General features: G+C 50.6%; 2 protein-coding genes across 2 annotated transcripts; both read right to left on the minus strand.

Annotated features, from left to right (window-relative positions):
- Nucleotides 1–2,268: 2,268 nt before the first annotated feature.
- On the minus strand, nucleotides 2,269–8,989 carry KRT32 (keratin 32; the record flags this gene model as incomplete). Its single annotated transcript, XM_080713786.1, has 7 exons — nucleotides 2,269–2,398; nucleotides 4,824–5,044; nucleotides 5,776–5,901; nucleotides 5,981–6,142; nucleotides 7,483–7,639; nucleotides 7,808–7,890; nucleotides 8,522–8,989. The coding sequence occupies 7 exons, from the start codon at nucleotides 8,987–8,989 to the stop codon at nucleotides 2,269–2,271; spliced, it is 1,347 nt and encodes a 448-aa protein (XP_080569912.1).
- A 5,788-nt stretch (nucleotides 8,990–14,777) lies between these two features.
- Nucleotides 14,778–18,616, minus strand: KRT35 (keratin 35; the record flags this gene model as incomplete). The annotated part of the gene is made up of 7 exons (XM_080713784.1): nucleotides 14,778–14,925; nucleotides 15,471–15,691; nucleotides 16,185–16,306; nucleotides 16,587–16,752; nucleotides 16,866–17,022; nucleotides 17,245–17,327; nucleotides 18,146–18,616. The coding sequence occupies 7 exons, from the start codon at nucleotides 18,614–18,616 to the stop codon at nucleotides 14,778–14,780; spliced, it is 1,368 nt and encodes a 455-aa protein (XP_080569910.1).
- Nucleotides 18,617–19,203: the final 587 nt, after the last annotated feature.

Genomic DNA, 19,203 nt, shown 5'->3' on the forward strand with positions numbered 1-19,203 from the left:
CATATATTTCCAAGCTAAGTGCATTATAGAGATTGTCAATTTATATGCACTTATGAAGAAATCCAATTAACCAGAAGCCCCCTTCTTGGCATGGCAGTGCATTGAAATTTCACCCAACCCTCCAACCTGGAGCCATAGCTTGCTCAGAGGTATTTCAGTGTCTCCGCTGTCAGGCTAATGGCTTTGTCTGCCAGCCAGGCATGCGGGATCACGCCTGGAGAACCCCCGGGCAGCTTTGAGATCCTATCCACGTCTCATCATTTCTTGGCAGGGCCAGAAGGCAGATACTTAATAGAAACATCATCTGAGCTCATTAAGGAAGAGCTGCATGTTTGGAGGGTGAGGCTCCAAAAGGCATTTGTCTCCCCTCTCTCTGCCATGGCCAGCCATTGCCGAGGCAGGTCCTTCACCACATCTGTCCAACTCAGCCCTCATTTTCCCCGACCACTGTCATTGCCTTAGATGACAGTCTGTTGCCTCTTTCTGTAGACTCTGGGCAGCTCTCTGCCTGCCTCTCAGCCATCCTGTCTAAGCTTCTTGATGAAACCTTCTAAAATACCACCCTGGTCATGTCATCTTTGGGCTCAAACTCTGCAGCAGCCCTCCCACTGCCTTCTGGAAAGAGTCCAGGCTCTTCACGAGGTACCTCGGGCCCCCCATAGTTCAATGCCTTCCTCCATTTAAGCTTCATTCCCATCAGCCACTCACATAGGAACCTGCCGCTCCAGCCAGCAGGGCCACTCCAGGCCTTTCCAAACATAAGCTGCTCCCCCAAAGACCACACTCAAACCTCCCTGCCGTGTGCTCCATAGATCTTGTCCAACCTCCACAGCCCATCTCAGACACCACCAGCAACATGAAACCTTTCAGGATGCCCCACACACACACATACCCAATACTTTCACCTAATCTTTAGTAGTCTGTATTCCTTTTGGATAGTAATCTGAGAGTGTACCATAAACACTAAAATAATACTACCGTGCAACCAGACTTGAGTCCAGTCTTTGCCCTGGCCTGTAATCCTGTACAACTGACTTATACTCTCTGTGCCTCAGTTTATCACATCTAAAACAGACACAATGCTGACCTATAAGGTGGTCATGGAAACTGCATATTGAGCTATGGAAGATGCTAAACACAGTATTTGGCGCATTACTTAAGTGCTCAATAATTGGCAGTCATCATTGTGGTGGTTGTTGTTGTTACTATTATCATGGGCCCTTTACTGAGGAGGAAGGGAGACCTTACATGCTCTGGCCTTAGTTCCCCTTTAATTATAAGTTTCTGAGTTGTGGGGTCACTTGCATTTTGTGATATCACCTGCACTCAGCTGCAGTTTGCAAACCGAAGACCCTGGAGATTAATTGATTGAGTATCTCTAAAACCTGAGGGCTTCAATTTGAGTCCGGAGTCTATGATTTACTGTGTGCTTTGGGCAAGTCTCTTCATCTCTCTGGGCTTTGATTTCTTTATTTATAAAGTGGGGAAAATAATGGCACCTTGTTCATAGATTATTACCAGGATTAAATGAAGCACTATTAACAAGGTATATGGGGACCATCCCTTGGGTTAAGTTCTGATGCACAACCTATGTCTAGTAGACACTGCAGATTGCCTGAATGAATGAATGATCCCATTGTACCAACTGCAATGAGGTTTAGGGTGAGTATATTACAGTATTATTCTCAATTACAGTTGTTTGGCCCAAGTTTCTGGTATAATGATCTCCCTCTTGTCTTTATTCTTTTATTACTTGGCCCTGGACGGATTGCTTGATTTTAACTGATTTATGGCATGAGTGCCTTTTTGGCAAACACCTCTCAAGCCTCTATAAACAGAAAGGGCATTAAGATAAATACAGAATTTGGGCACATTCCTCTTGAACCCAGATGAGTAGAACTGACTTGTGGATACACCCGCATAAGTAACAAAGACAGAAAGATGCTCTCACAGGGCCACCAACTGAAGCTTTATTTGCCAGTTAAGCAGAATGCATGCTTTTTGAGGCAGCACAGACAACCAGAAACTTCACCCGAGAGAACAGTTTGCCAAGGAGATGGAAGAGGCCATTTTGAAGCAAAGAGGGTGAGGGCACCCCCTGTGGTATCAGAACGTATTGCGGATGGTCCACTTCTGGTCTTACTGAGGGTCATCCTCACAGACTGACCCTGCTCTTTTGATGGCCACCAAACTGTGATCAGGCTCAGCCTGAGGAAGCACCGGGCTTCCCGGCTCTGGTCACTCCAGGATCCACGGTGCTGAGGGGCTTCAGTAGCGGCCCGGGGAGCAGGGCGAGCAAGGCACACACAAGGTGCGAGGCACACAGACCTGGCGTTGTACGCAGGCGGACGGCGCACACGGCGGGCAGGAGGGTGTAGAGCATGGGTTGCAGGGCAGCCTGCAGGAGAGAATCCGTGGGGCAGGATTAGTGGAAGATCCTGGCTCAGTTGCAGATCTTGCCAATTCTAGTCCCCGGTGTTTTTCAAAGAGATTGAGAGTACACTTTCTCCACCCAGCCTCCCTTGTCCTGAACGCCATTATCTTTGCATGTTACCTCAACAGCCTCCTGACTGATCCCTCAACCCACTCTGGCCCCTCCAAACCTGTCAGCCTAGCAGCCAGAGTGATCTTCTACAGACACTGATCTAATTACATCCCTCCCCTACCTAAGGCTTTTGGTGACTCCCATTTGCACTTGGGATGAAGAGCAGCAGCTTCCTTAACAGGACCCTCATGGTCCTGCTCCCGCCGCTCTCCCCAGCCTCGCCTCAGGCCCTGCTGCTCTGATCTCCAGCCCTTTGACCTCTTGCCAGTTCCTCTGTGGGTCACACATCTCAAGCCACAGGGCTTATGCCCTGTCTCCTCCTTCTAGAATACTCTTCTCTCTCCACTCACTGAATTAATTTCTTTTCCTTAAGAACTTAACTCAAGCCGAGCGTGGTGGCGCACGCTTGTAATCCCCGCGCTTGGGAGGCAGAGACAGGAGGATCATGCAGGTTCGAAGACAGCCGTGCGTGCTGGCTTAGGAGACCCTGTTTCCAAATAAAAATGTAAAAATAGGTCTGGGAGTGTAGCCCGGAGATAAAAGGGCTTCCAGGAACCCCAGTACCACCAAAAAAAAAAAAAAAAAAAAACTTAACTCAGCTATCACATCCTCCCTGAAGTCTTCCCCAGGCCCTCAGGGCCAATTCCCCCAGTGGTAGCATGTACCTTCCCCCATAATGACCAGTAATTATCCTGTCCCTCCACTAGGAAGTCAGCAACCATATATGGGTGCCCACCCTACATACCTGGCATAGATAAAACGCTTAATGTGTTGAATAAGAAGAAATAACAAATCAAATAAATGTGGAATGAATACATGGCAAAAGGAAAAAACGATGATCTCAGAGACTGGCAGCCTGGGGCTCAAAACCAGAAACAACACACCGAATGTTGGACAGATACCAAACAGCTCAGAGGCCCAGTGAGCAGCCCGTGTATTTAATTTGGCTGACACTCTATTTTTTTTTTATTTGTTGAAATTTTTTAAATCTAGATAAAATAGAATTTAAAAGAATCTGGGTTGCTCATTCTCTGAATCAAACAAGCCTTTTGCTTGGATCATATGGGTAGAGCCTGCTTGTCATATGGGTAGAAGTGGCCTTAAAGGGACAGCCCTGCCCTCCTTGAACAAAGCAGGAGCTCGCTGGCTTCTACAGTGTCCACATGACCCACATTGCCCATGTATGCTAATGGCCTGGCATTTTCCAATGTCAGACTTTACAACATTTGTCCTGAAGTATAAGTTTCCATGTGACAGGGCTAGGGATATAGCTCAGTGGTAGAGCACTTGCCTAGTATGCATGAGACCCCAGGTTCAATACCCAGCACCATTTTTTAAAAAATTTAAAAAGAGTCTGAATGACAGAGAAACTATGCTAAATGTAGAACAAGGAAATCCTACAGCAGGAATCCACCCACCAGGTGTCCACAGCCCATCGGTCTCCTACATCTAGATAGCCACTAAGTCCTAGCTGCATGGTATTGGGAGCTGACGCTTCTAGACCCTCTCCACTGCTTACCCGGGCCATGGCCAGGGCCTCCTCAGCAGAGTCTCTGTCTGGTTCCCCCCGCTACTCAATTTTCCCCTGGCCCTGAAAAGCAGCTTCCAGCTTTCGAATTTGCTGAGAAACTTTTACTGACCATCTACCCACGTGCCAGGTTCAGGGAATCAAAATGAATTCTATTATCTCTGCATTCTAGATGTTTACTGTCTAGTGGTAGAGATGAGCAGGTAAGCAGCTCCTGTCATTCCCTCCTCAAAAACATAAGGCCTCCCACTTACCTATAAAATAACCACCACCACCCCCAGCATGATCTCTGTGGTGGTCCATGAATGGGCCCCAGTTGACTCTTCCTGCCCTGCCCTCCCATCATGGTTTGATTACATAAGGTAACCATTGTCTTCCCATATTCCAAAAACTTCTCCCAGCATAGTGTCCAATGACTGTCTAACCACCCCTCTAACAGATGCAAATAATTTGACAGCAGATGCCCCATCATCATCTGTCTCAGCATCCTCCAGAGCACCTGACGCATGGTAGGCACTTTGATGGAGTCTGCCAGTCTGGAATGGTACAAAGTGATCTCCCGTAGGCCAGATTCAACATGGCAATGTGACCACCATCTTCTGGCCTTCTTCAGAGCACGCCGCTTCCCGATGGCTTCTTAATCATGACAGTATTCTAAACCGAGGATCCCCTCAGGGTGGCTCCAGCTGCTGCCTATAACCTCCCATCACCTCCCGCACATGTGTACAGAGCCTCTCGGGGCCTACGTACTTGCTGTCCTCGCTCTCCAGCAGACCCCGGTACGTGTTGATCTCACACTCCAGCCGGGCCTTGACATCCAGCAGCACCTTGTACTCCTGGTTCTGCCGCTCCAGGTCGCAGCGGATGTCGGCCAGCTGGGCCTCCACGTTGGTGATCATGCACTGCATCTGGCCCAGCTGGGAGCTATAGCGGGTCTCTGTCTCTGCCAGTGTGTTCTCCAGAGAGTCCCTCTAAGGCAAAAAGAAAGACATCACCATTAATGTTGGAGCTATCTTCCCTGACCTGGCTCAGAAAGAGCCAAGTCTCTCTTTCGTGTTACGAATGACCCCTCTCTTTACAAGTCACTGCCCAAACTGATGGCCAGAAAGGTTAAGTAACTGGTTCAAGATTAAACACCTGGAAAGTGACAAAACCAGGGCTCAAACCAAGTCCTAAATATGACCCTAAATCCCTTATTCCTTCTCTAACCTGAGGCTGACTTCAGGCTTTGGATTTGAGGCTCACCCAGTGCTTTCCTATGGCACGGTTCAAGACATTGGTTTTGGATGCTGGCTGAGCTTATTCACATGAGAGCTCTTTAAAAATACCCAGGCACAGGCCCTACCTCCTGAGAAAGGAGCCAGTGGTCCAGGAAAGTCCTGTGCATCAGGACTTTTCAAGTCTTTGTGGGTGATATTGAGAACCAGAGGTTTGGAAATAAGCAGGAAACAGGCCTTCTTGGGGAATCGTGCTTGACAGTGAGCACCTAACCCACATCTGATCTGGACCATGCCCCTTCTCTCTCTGAGCTGGATCCTGGGAGAAACTCTCCTCTAGGAAAGTCAGCAGGGGGAGCATCCATGCTGGCTGCACTCCTGGCCTCTTCTTCCTCCTTCCTTCATGCCTGTGTCTATACTAGCTCAGTGCTGCCTCAGATCCAGAGCTTGGGAGATGGGGGGAGGCACCCACTATCATCACCCACCAGACTGTGCTGGGCTTGCAGCTCAATCTCCAGCGTGTTGACCGTCCGTCTCAGATCGATGATGTCCGACTGGTAGCTCTGAAGCTGCTCAGAGCTTGTGGCCACCTGCTGGTTAAGCTCCTCCATCTACCAGGAGAAAGGAGAATGCTGGGAATACCTTCCCAGGAGCACTGAGGAGCCCAAGCCCTGAGAGAGGTGTGCCCACCTGCATGTTGAACCATTCCTCCACATCCCTGTGGTTGCTCTCCACCATGGTCTCATACTGACATCTCATCTCCTCCAGCATCCTGGTCAGGTCCACAGGGGGCGCAGCATCCACCTCGATGTTGAGGCGGTCCCCAAGCTGGCATCGGAGGGCACCAACTTCCTGAAAAATACAAGACCCGAGGAGAGTGCAAAAGTCACAGGATCCCAACTCCCCTCCCCAGGAAGACGTGAAAAGATGCAGCCGAAGATGCTGAAGAGTGATCTCAGCACTAGAGGGGACCTTCCAGCACGGCAGTCCACCGTGCCGGAGCTCAGTGATCTCCAGCTCCAGCCAAACACCTCCCTGACACCTCCTGTCACTTTGGCAGAAGCTGAGAGCAGCGACAGTTTGTTGGAATCCTTTTTGACTGAAAAGGGAAATCTGCGTCCTCAGTTTCCCCATCACCTCCAGCCCTGTTCATCTGGGAAGGAGAGTGGCAGGAACCCGGCTTAGCTTGATTCAAGGCCTGAGTTAGAGCAGGCGCCTCCCCCAAGCTTGGCTGCCAACGAGAGAAAGTTGTCACCAAGGCTGCCAGACTGCACCATAACGCCTCATTGATGGCCTCTTGGTGCAGTTCCCAGCTCTCTGGCTTAAGTGGGTTGAGTCAGGCGCCCGAGGGTGCACAGGGAGTCCGTGGTGACAGATTGTTACTCTATACTGAAGCCTAAGGAAACCCGGCCAGGATCCAGAGGCACTTGTTCATTCAAATCCCACATCAAGATTTTGAAACTCGACCCAGGAAAAGTGGTAAAGCGCCACAGCTCGGGTGGGCTTTCCAGTGCATGGGAGCCCAGCCCAGTCCCTTGCCCTCCAGGGACTGTGGAGATGAGCAAAGAGACAGTAAAGGGCTGCCCTTTGACTTTGGCTCAAGTATATTACATGCAAACAGAAGGCAAAAAGAAGGAACAAGCATGGGGACAGAAAAGAAAAGAAAACCACCATTAAACTTTCAGAAGAGATGGGGGCCACCCCCACGGGGGTGGCAAAGAAGGGCAAGCCATTCTATGTGGATTCCAGAACCCAGTTTTCCCTGGCCTACTGCACTGCTCTCCCTCTAAGATGTGGCTCTGGTGAAAAGGATGAATGCGGTCACCATGAGCGAGCGTTTGGCTGTCCTGCGGGCCCAGTCGATGCAGCTGAAAGGAGCTGCATTTTTGAGCACCTACCAAGAGGCAGGTGTTTCATGTCCATGACCTGGATCTGTCTGTGATCCATGACATACATATCCATTAAATACTCATGACAACCCTGTATGATGCTGTTAGCCTTGGGTTTGGGGGGGGGGGGTTGTTTTTTTGTTGGATGAGCAGGCTCAAAAATAAAAATATCATGAAGAGCATAGTGTCACAGAAGCAATATGTAGCAGACCTGGCGATTTCAACCCATACCCATCCAACCCCAAATTCCACGTTCTTCCCACTCTGCCTCCCAGGCCGCCCCAGCATGACTTCTGGACTCACATCCTCGTGGTTTTTCTTGAGGCAGAGCAGCTCCTCCTTCAGGGACTCCACCTGGGCCTCCAGGTCGGCCTTGCACAGGGTCAGCTCGTCCAGGATCCTGCGCAGGCCGTTGATGTCGGCCTCCACCAGCTGCCGCAGGCCCAGCTCCGTCTCGTACCTGCACAAAGTCGGGGTCAGCAACCGCGGAGCAGGACTACACACACAACTCAGGGGAGGCCCTGAACTGCCAGCTCTTGCCCACCCTCTGTGAAACGCATGGAGCCGTCCCGGGCATGTGTGAGGAGAGGGCCCCGGCCCCCAGCCCAGGCCCCTTGGCCAAGCTCACTTGGTCCTGAAGTCATCCGCGGCCAGCTTGGCATTATCGATGTGCACAACCATCCTGGCGTTCTCTGCCTTAGTGCACAGAACCTGTGGGCCGAGGCACGTGGAGGGATTAGTCCAGGATGAGAAGAAGGGAAGAGAACCCAAAAAGGAAACGAAAGTTACAAAGGCAGGGCTCAGCACCCGGATCTTGGAAAACCTGAGTGCCCCATTTCAGACGCAGTGGGAAACACAGAATGAAGCAGTCTCGTTCTGTGTGAGATGCTTTATATGACAGGTAGAAGGCTCTTTGAACAAAAAAGAAAAAACAAAGAAGGAGGAGGAGGTGGTATTTGTTCTTTAGTGGTATTTACTGCAAATTCAACACATGCCAGGAGCTGTCCCAAGAACTGGACCTGCATCGTCTCATTAAATTCTCTTGACAACCCCATTCGACAAGGACCATTCTTAGCCCCGTTCTACAGATGAGGAAACTGGGTCCTGGAGAAGGGAAGGAGCCTCCCACGGTCACACAATGGTGGATCTGAGACTAATTCCCAGGGCTCTTTCTGCATTGAAGGTTCTTAATGAGTGCTCAGATGACAAGATAATCTTCTGCCCTAGGGAGGTCTCTTTTCCCTGAACATAGCTTAATAAGTTAATGTGATTCTGATCTGGAGCGCCAGCTCTTCCGGAATCCCCGCCCCCGCCCCGGCCAGTCTGTTCCCACTCTCCTCACCTTCTGCTGGAGTTCCTCGATGGTCCTGAAATACGATTGGTAGTCAGGACACATGGAGAGCACCTGGGACTGGGAGGCCTCTTGGATCCTGCTCTCCAGGTTGGCATTCTCCTGTTCCAGCTGCCGCACCTTCTCCAGGTAGCAGGCCAGGCGGTCGTTCAGGGACTGCATGGTCTCCTTCTCGTTGCCATTGAAGGAGCCCTCGCAGTACCAGCCACAGGTGCCCATGGAGCTGGAGATGCCGCCGGTCGGCCGGCAGGAGCTGGTCAGGTAGGTCTTGGAGAGGCAACTGGCTGGCCGGTATGTGGTGGGCATGCACACGGAAGGCACGCACGGCATGGGCTGGCAGACGTAGCCCAGGCACAGCTCGGGCCGGCAGCTCACGCCGCTGGAGCAGACGGAGGCAGGCCGAGGGCAGCCCTTGACAGAGGCTGGCAAAGTATTGGTGACACAGCAGTTGGATGTCATGTTGGGGAGGCCCTCCTCCTCAGCTGCAACTCCCCAGATGTCTACAGACCTCAACCTGCCTGGGCCTTTTTATACCCTTGGAGTGAGGGGGCTCACACTAGAAAGTCATCCTGGGGGGTATTGATGTTTACACTCAGGCCCAGAGGAAGCTGCTAATTAATTCATAATTTGCTTTCCAATAAAGAGTTCCTTTTCTCATAAAAGATGCCAAACGTGTCATTTGGCTAAAGCAGGACTCTGGGCTCCTGTCATTGATAACCAGGGGAGAGCTTCAGGACACATCTTCAAAGGACCAGCTCCACGCCTGGGCTCTCATTATCAGGGTGTGGCTGTCAGGAATCATGCAGCTCCTCTCGATACCACCACAGGCCTTGCATGGTGTGCCCCCGCCTGCACCTGCCCTGAGGGAGGCCTGCAGGTCTGTGGAGAAGAGATGCTCTTTTAATGACAGCATTCCCTGTGGGAAGAGGCCTGGCCCCTTAACAAGGAAATGTGTGGGTGACAGAAGCTGCACCGATACCGGCCATGGCGTAAGTCTAGGGAGGGAGAAAAAGACCCTCTGAGGCTTCTAAACGTGCACCATCCTCCCTCCAAAGGGGAAAACTATCATGTCGGAGAGGAAAGAAGGAACTTAAGATACAGGGAAAGAATCTGGGACATCTTTTCAATTAGATACAATGGAAACAGGATACAATGAAGCCCTTACCCTTGGAAGAGCAGATTAATATCTCTGGGAACAGATACTCTAGGGATCTGTCTTGACCATCTCTGGGTCCTTCATGCAAGAATTGCTGCACCATGTACAGAACTGCCCAGGGTTTGATTATTTTCTATTGAATGGATGAGGTCAAACAGGCTGGAACTGGCTCTACTTTTACCTTCTATGGTGGTGGAGAAGAAGGGCTGACTTCAGGATCTAAAGAAGGGAAGAGGTGTGAATTGGCCCTTTTGAGAAGGGATGCTCTGCAGCCTGGGATGAGCTAAGCCAGGAGATCAGGAGCAGGTGTCCCTGTTGTGGGAGCCTTGGGCATTCTCTTAAAGAAACATTGTATGCCTGTGGCTTTCAGTCTTGGCTACAGAAGTCCTGTGCTCAGACAATGTATGTATAATGTGTGCATGAGTGTGTGTGTGTGTGTGTGTGTGTGTGTGTGTGTGTGTGTGTTATAGCTACTTTTTTTTTTTTTTTTTTTTGCAATGCTGGGGATGGAACCCAGGGGCATTCTACCTCCGAGCTATACCCCCAGCCCTATTTTTTATTCTTTATTTTGAAACAGGGTCTCACTGAGTTGCAAAGAGCCTAAGTATCTGAGGCTGTCCGCAAACCCCAATCCTCCTTGCTCAGCCTCCCAAATGCTGGGATTACAAGCATGTGCCACCACGCCCGACTTATAGCTACTTCTTAATTTACTCTCTTCTCAATATAATGTTAGGGTATAAATATTTGTCTTACTCTCCATATATTTCCAGAAATGTTGGTAAAGGTGCAAGAAAGGGAAAAACATTACCCAGCTCTTTCATTGTTTAAGGAAAGTACCCCAAAAAAAAGTCAGGCCTGATGATGCACACCTGCAATCCCAGTACTTGGGATGCCAAAACAAGAGGATCGTAGGTTCGAGGCTAGCCCCAGCAATTTAGTGAGATCACGTTTCAAAACACAGGGCAGAGGGTGTAGCTCAGAGGTACAATGTACTGGGGTTCAATTCCTAGTACCACAAAAACAAAAAGAAAGAGAGTGGGGGGATGGAAATAAAAGTCAAAATAGAGACATGCCTTCTAATTTGCCCTCTGACCTTGTGAAAGTCACTTTGCCTCCCTGGGCCTCAGTTTCTTCATGAAAATTGAAAGGGTTCAATTAAAAAAAAAATCTCTCAGTTCGATTTTCTGCAACAACCATTACTTTAGTACCCTTGTCTGAATTAACAGAGAAGAGAATAGGATGAGAGGGAAGGAGGCAAGATGGCAGTGGAAACTCTATAGCATGAGACACCTCGGGCCCCCTTCAAAATCACCACCAGCACCTACTGAATGTCCCGGTGCCCGGCACTGTGCTGGGTTCTGGGCATTCGTTTGCCCATTTAATTCTTTCCCCCCAAAAAAACACCCAAGATAAGTATTATTGTAATAAAGTAGGCCGGGCATGGTGGCACACTCTTGTAATCCCAGTACTTGGGAGGCTGAGACAGGAGGATCACAGGTTCGCGGCCAGCCTCAGCTACTTAGTGAGCCCCTCCTCAACCTAGTGAGACCCTGTTTCAAAGTAAAGAATAAAAATGAGGGCTGGGGTGTAGCTTGGAGGTAGAATAACCCTGAGTTCCATCCCCAGTCCACAAAAAATTAAACAGATAATAAATAAATAGTTTTCTCAGAATATATTATAGATTGAGTTATCCTCAATTCTGTAATAAAATGTAGCAGTGCTTCTCAGAGTCCCCAGTTCAGCAGCATCAACATCACTCAGGAACATATTAGAAATGCCGTTTTTCCAGCCCACTCCAGACCTACTAAATCAGAAACCCTGAGATGGGGCCCAGCGATCTATTTCGCAGGACCTCTGGTGGTGGCGGGAATCGCCGCAGTAGAGAAGCCTGCATATTTCAACAGCAGCCACCAGAATTCCTCTTGTGGGAGCAAACCACTTTTACTCAGAAAAAAAATACCTTTACATCAATAATTTCAATAATTTCTTGGGGTAAAGGGTGGGACCTCAAGGGCCATAATTTGGCTGGCCAGACATCAGAGGGAGAAAGGGGAGGAGAACTGGAAGTTCTCAAGGCAATCATGGAAGGCCAAGGGAGACAGGAACGAGGCCCAGAGAGACACCAGGAGGGTGGTGAGACAATGTCAGGAATCTTCAGCAAAGTCCGCTAACTTCAAATGCCTGGCATTTGATGAAGGATGGATCGCATTGCACTCGAGAACGGGGTGTTAAGGAGAGCAGCAGCATTCAAAGGCAGAGAAACTCACCGCTCCAGCCAGTGTGCCAGGGCTACGGAGCATCTCACAGGCTCCGGGGGGCTGAGAATGGTGAGCACACAGCACATGAGACACAGTGTCTAGACCCAGCCCTGTCTGGTCCTAAGCCTGTCCACTGTACCCCAACTATCTGAAGTCAAAGCAAATGACTAGGCAAATAAGCTTAGTTTTTGTTTTGGTTTTTGGGTTTTGTTTCATTTCGTTTTGGTTTGGTTTTATTGTGTGTGTGTGTGTGTGTGTGTGTGTGTGTGTGTGTGTGTTACTGGGAATTGAACCCAGGGGCATTCTACCTCCAAGCTACACTCCCAGAACAATTTTTCATTTTTTATTTTGAAACAGGGTCTTACTAAGTTGCGGAGGCCTCACTAAGTAGCTGAGGCTGGCTGCGAACCCAGATCCTCCCGTCTCAGCCTCCCATGCGCTGAGATTACAAGGGTGTGCCACCACGCCTGGCTGGCAAATAAGCTTAGAGAGAGAAGAAAAAGTGATACAAAGAAAACCCAAGTGGAAGAAAAGAAGGAAAATATTCTGGAGAGAGCTGAGGGCCTGTAAGTCCAGGAGGAAGGCCCTGTTTAAACAGGGACAGAGAAGATGCCTGATGGAACTTAGCTGGAGACAGATTCTCTTCCTCTATTCCACAGCAGAAAAGCAAAGTTCCTTCTTTGAGAAATTATAATGTCTGTCCCAAACAAAAGAGTTAGAAAGGCTGAATTTAGATAGTTCTACCATCCAAAAGGCCAGTTTTTCAACTTGTTCATATCAGTAGTACCTTCTATAAACTTTTTAGTGTTTCATTATTAAATAGGAACCAAAAAAATCACCAGACAATTGAAGGAAGTTTATAGCTTTAAAAACAGGGACAAAACTAAATAGCAAACAAAAAGTGAAAAAATAGGTTAAAGAAAACAGAAACAACACAGAAGCTGGACATGGTGGTGCACGCCTATAATCCTAGTACCTAGGAGACTGAGACAGGAGAATCGCAGGTTGGAGGTCAACCTCCACCATATAGCAAGACTCATAAAAATATGGTGACTGAAATTTAAAATGCTTGAAATTAAAGAACAGAAAGGGCAGAACTAAGGAATAATCAAAACTATGTTAGAGATCAGACCCGATATTGCTAAGGGGCTGTGACCTGCTGGCACTCCCACCGACAGTTAGTGGTAGAGCTGGGATTTGCACTGACATCAACCTGGCTTTGTGCGTTCTGAGCCCACAGTGTTTACACTAATGTCACAGCCTCCTTCCACCCACTGAGGTGGAATAGAACAGAAGTAGTAAATGTGTGTCCTTCCTGGCCCATCCTAAATCCTCCCTTCCATGCAAATTGACCATGCCCCGTTACACAGCCTGGCACATGTTGGTGTTTTGTAAGGGTTAGTTGAATTCATGACGCAAACAATCTTGAGACCACCAGCAGCAGCAGGTGCCTGGGAAAATTCAGCAAAGGTATTCCAAGAAGACCCAAGTTGAGGTAGTAGTGCAGGCTGAGCAAGGGGCTTGGCAGAGTCCAAAGGCCCAGGCCCTCCTAAACAGGAAGCTGGAAGGGGAGGAATCTATATTTGAATTGTGATGAACCATACAGACAGGTGTCGGGCCTGCAGGGATCAACTTGAACCAATCTATTCTCTACCTCAGCACTGTTACAGCCCCCTTAGCATCACTGAGGCTCCCTAGCAAGCACCCAGGGCGTCTTTGAAGAGGATAAGGCTGACTTGGGACAACCTGCTCTCCTTTCTAGCTTAGAAAGTGCTGCCTTGACCCTTGACCTTCGAAATTGATAGAAGTTGGTGTTTCCCTGGTCTGTTTTGGGGGGGCACTCTGGACACAAATGAGAGCTCCCACATCTGTGAGCCTGATTCCAGGCCTCACTGGATGCCAGAGCACGCAGGAACACACATGAGCCTCCTAAGGGCAGCAACTTCTCGGTTCTAGGTATGAGTCCCAGGGGCAGGCTCACTCTGCCTCTCCTGCAGTTGATGGGATGTGAAGTATTAGGGGGATTGGTGACCTGAAGGGGCTTCATGGCAGGGCCACAGGGAAAAGGGGGATTGATATGAGTGTACCCCTAAAAGCACCATGGCTGTGGGACACTATTATTGCTGTTCTTACAATGACCACTGTCACGGGGCTAATGAAGTGGCCTAAAACACTTCCTCTTATACTGGTGTCAGTTTTATCAGTCCTACTCTGGGATCCCAGGGTGGCCATGTACACTAAGATGGATACCAGAAGAGGTCTGATGCCACTGGTCACCATACTGGAAACTTGGAAAAAGCTCTTCATTGGGGAAGCCAAACAAAAAGTTTCACCGTAGGCCTCTACCCACCCCGATCAGGGGCACAGTGGCCCTGTCATCCCCAGGGTCACACTCACGCAAACACTCCCCATTCACCAGCCTAGCAGTCACTCTCGAACCCAGCGGGGACACAAACCAACACAGGAACGGTGTGAGTCAGGCACGGGGAGCCAGAGCAAATGTGCTTTATTGTTCTGCCAATGAGAACACTGTATTGTATTTCAGAACCTACAGGAACCACACTTAGAAAGAAAGCCTGACCCGGGAAACAGGCTGAGAACAGAGAACAGCCTGCAACATTGAAATGATGAGGAGGAGTTGAGGCCTTCGGGAGTCGCCAGCCTTAGTGACAGGCCGGGAGAAACTCTAAGGCCTTGTATTTGCAGTGAGCCCTCTCAGGGCCTGGGCCTGGGCTCTGCATGGAGAGAGGGGGTTGGGCTATAAGAGTTAGGGTGGAGTCAAGCCAGCTCCAAGCCTTGGAGACAATGCCCGTTGCCCACGGGTCAGCCCTTCTCAGAACCGGCCCCCTGGGCAGGGCACGCAAACAGGGCGGGGGCTGCAGGTTGGGCGGGCTGCGCCGGGACCACAGGAGGCTGCAGGAAGACAGGGGAAGCTTGACTTGGAGGGCGAGAAATCAGAGGCACAGGGGTTGCCAGGGAGCCTAGGAGACAGAGAGGGGTCTGGTTAGGATGATTTTTCCGCTTGCTGTTTTCAATATTTCCAAGCCGACCCCAGAATATGCAGCCTCAAAGGCACCTTCAAAATCACCTTATCACTAGCCGGGCGTGGTGGCGCACGCTTATAATCCCAGCATTCTGGAGGCTGAGACCAGAGGATCATGGTTCACAGACAGCTTTAGCTACTTGGCGAGGCCCTTTGCTAAAGACAGTAAGACCCTGTTTCAAAAATAAAAAGACTAAAAAATAGGTCTGAGGGTGTAGCTCAGAGGTACAGTGCCCCTGGGTTCCAACCCCAGTACTGCAAAAAACAAAAGAAAAAAAATCACCTAATCACCGAGTCCATTTCACGAAAGGTAAAACAGAGACTCCGAGAGGAAAGGTGGCCAGGAAAAAAAAAAACAAGTGATAACCTGTATCATGACCAGAGCAAAAACCCAGGGCTCCTGACTCCAAATGCCAGGCTCTTCCCAGGTACCATGTTTTCTCCCCAGACTTTGGAGACTAGAGACCATGCAGCGACACTCACTTGCTGTCCTCGCTCTCCAGCAGGCCCCGGTACGTGTTGATCTCGCACTCCAGCCGAGCCCGGACGTCCAGCAGCACCTGGTACTCCTGGTTCTGCCGCTCCAGGTCACCCCGGATCTCAGCCAGCTGCGACTCCACGCTGGTGATCATGCACTGCATCTGGCCCAGCTGCGAGCCATAACGGGCCTCTGTCTCTGCCAGGGTGGAGTCCAAAGCATCTCTCTGCAAGGGAAAGAGTTGTAGAAAAAGGAATAAATTCAGAGATGAGAGAAGGAGCCAGGAAGATCCATCCGGTTCTCAGTGAGGCCTCAGAATCTAAAGGTGGACCCTCAGAGGATCACTTTGAGCTAGGAAAAATTACAATCAGGCATCTCTCCTGAGATGAGCCAAGCAGCCCCTATAGCCTCCTGGATCCAAGGAGTGCCTCCCTATTGATGACATCTCTGAATAGCTCATAATAACTTTGAAGATGGATCTGTTGATACCAAAAGAGGAGATACTGCCAGAATGTGTTGGTTGTTACAGGACCCTTGTCTTCTACCACTGGGACATCTATGATTGGGGCTTAGCCCTCATTCCTTGTCTCTGTGGCAGAGAAGCCTTGATACTCAAGAAATTGGACCCCTGAATCCTGCCCATGTGGTCAGAGCATAGGAGCTGGGGCACATGAGCCTCCACTTGACCCAGCAGCAGTTCCACCCCACCCAGGGCTCACCATACTCTGCTGAGCCTGCAACTCGATCTCCAGGGAGTTGACCGTGCGTCTCAGCTCGATGATCTCTGCCTGGCAGGTTTGCAGCTGCTCAGAGCTGGACACCACCTGCTGGTTCAGCTCCTCTGTCTAAAACATACACACACAGGACTTGGTCAGGAACTTCAGGGACTCAAGCTCCAAAGGTCTACTTAGAATCATGAATGGAGAAGGACCTTCCAGATCACCCAGTCCAACCCAGGCATTTCATCCATGTTGCTTAAAGGCCAGCAACCTGCCCAAGGTTGCACAGTGAGGTCAAAACAGAATTGGGACTCTCGAACTCAGATTTCCTGATTCAGGGTCTTGAGTCATGTCTGTGTTGGCCTGGCACGTGTGTCTGCTGTGCCAACTGTTTCCGGGTACTTGCCTGGGTATCAAACCAGTCCTCAGCATCTCTGCGGTTATTCTCCACCAGAGTCTCGTACTGGCACCGCATCTCTTCCAGGACACGGTTCAAGTCCACAGGGGGGGCAGCATCCACCTCGACGTTGAGCCGGTCACCAAGCTGGCAGCGCAGCGAGTTCACTTCCTGCGGCACAGACCAGGGTCGGCACTAACTCTCCCAGCTGGCTGCCCCTACCCAGGCTCGTCTCTTCCCCCCATGCTCAGCCCTTCCCACGCTCGTCTCCCCTCCAGGCTCACCTCCTCGTGGCTCTTCTTGAGGCAGAGCAGCTCCTCCTTCAGGGACTCCACCTGGGCCTCCAGGTCAGCCTTGCACAGGGTCAGGTCATCCAGGATCCTGCGCAGGCCGTTGATGTCTGCCTCCACCAGCTGCCGCAGGGACACCTCCGTCTCATACCTGCAACGCAGAGCAGAGCACTGTAGCCACACTTCCTTCTGCATTCCAAGTCAGCTCTCATCATAGCCTGCCCTGGTGCCCTGCTCTGCCCTCATACCCCGGTGACTGAGTGCAGCCAAAACCCTGAGTCTACACATCAGCAAAACCCTGAGTCTACACATCAGCAGTGTCCAGTTCCACCAGCCCGGGTCAAGGGGCAGGAGGGCCAGCGGGCACACTCACTTGGTCCTGAAGTCATCGGCAGCCAGCTTGGCATTGTCGATCTGCACCACCAGCCTGGCATTCTCTGCCTTGCTGCAAAGGGTCTAGGGACATAAAAGAGTAACTTTAAAGCAAGAACAGACATTCTGCTGTTGGGAGCTCCCCAAGGCTGAAGGGAGGGCTGCCTCTGGAGGGAAGCAGTGGCCCATCCTGGTCTCCTGGCAACTGAGGTTCTACAAGGGTTTGTGGGTGACTATAGGAGCCAGACTGTGAAGCCATTAAGATTCCTCCCAAGTGGTGAGCCTGTGACCTGTAGCCCAGGACTAAAGGGAAGGGCATGGTCACCCTACAGAAAGGGCCCAGGTGGTGGAAGACTTCCTGTCTCCCAGGCTTGCTGGAGCCCAAGGTAAGTTAGAGCCAATGGTGTACCCTAGGAATCTCTGCTCACAAATGGTCCCTGTCATGGTCCAGCTGTGACTTCCCAGACATATGGGCTGAGCAAAGAGGAAACGTCTCTGACAGGTGTCTCCTTCCCTAAATTACTAATGGGAAACTTGATCCACACCAACCAGATCAAATTCTCCTTAAAAATGAGAAAATTAAAAGTCAGAGAGGTGGACAGTGATATCAAAGTTCACACCGCCCATTAGTCCACAGAGCCTGTGTTCAAGTTCTGTTTTTACTAGTGGCCATCTGGGTCCATTAACCAGCCAGGGCCTCCGCGCTCTCATCTGTGTAACAAACTAATGAGTCCTCCCTCATAAGAGTACTGGAAGAAAGAAGAGGCCACAGACCAAGCATGCCTGGAGACCTGAAATGCGCCCCATGGGAGCAGAGTGACCAATCACTCATGTTCTGGCTGCCAGTCCAGAGCTGGTGACACCAGGCTGTTGGGCAACCAAAGCCACTGTGAATGTCTCACCTTCTTCTGGAGCTCCTCAATGGTCTGGAAGTAGGACTGGTAGTCAGGGCACATGTAGGGCACCTGCTGCTCACACCACTCACGGATGCGACTTTCCAGGCTGGCGTTTTCCTTCTCCAGCTGGCGTACCTTCTCCAGGTAGCTGGCCAGGCGGTCGTTCAAGGACTGCATGGTCTCCTTCTCATTGCCAGTGAGGATGCCCTCCCCAAACCAGCCACCACCCACGCTGTAGCTGGTAGCAAAACCTCCAGTGGGGAGGCAGAGAGCGGGGAGGCAGCCAGCAGCCCGGTAGCCGCTCCTGCCCAGCCCCGCTGAGCACACAGAGAAACTTCGGGCCCCGCGGGAAAGATTTGGGAGCTTGCAGGAGCTGCTGGAGCACATCGTGGATATGCGAGAGGAGCCTCCTCCGGCCCTTCCCGGCGTCTTGAGGGATCCCGAGGAGAAGCTGGCCTTGAGGCATTTGGAAGCCATGGCCTCGGCAGTTGGATGTGAGTGGTGGATCTCTGAGACCAGCACCCCAATTCAGAGCAGCGGCTCCTTGGCTGGAATTTATACCTCCACCCCAGTGGGCGTTGGTTGGCCCTTACAAAGTGTTTTCTCCTCATTAAAGTTAATGCCACTTTCTATGGAACCCCTTCATTAACCTGTTATTTAGCTTCCCATGAACATTTCCCGGCCTCATAAAATAGGAGCTCCGTTGGACATGGAGACCCACCCCCACCATCCAGTATCCCTGGGAAGACCAAGTCTTTGTCAATTCTTCAAAGGGGCCTGTCATCAGAGCCCAGACCTCAGCCTCCTCGTTAAACAGGCGTGGGAGTCTAGCCACTGTCTTGACTTCTCCGTCTTTGTCTTCTTTTACGGGCAAAGTGAGCCCAGAAATTGCAGGAAGGCAAGGGTCTTGCAGTCATGGAGAAATGGAAGGCTCTTGAGTTGGCCCAGAAGACATTGTCAGGGTGACCAATTATCCCAGTTTTTCCTGAGACAGTTCTGACTTTAATGTAAGGAGTCCTCAGTCCTGGTCAAAATGAGACAACTGGTCACCCTCAATATAGCAC

The sequence above is a fragment of the Muscardinus avellanarius genome (assembly GCF_963383645.1).
Source record: "Muscardinus avellanarius genome assembly, chromosome: 16".
Taxonomy (NCBI): domain Eukaryota; kingdom Metazoa; phylum Chordata; class Mammalia; order Rodentia; family Gliridae; genus Muscardinus; species Muscardinus avellanarius.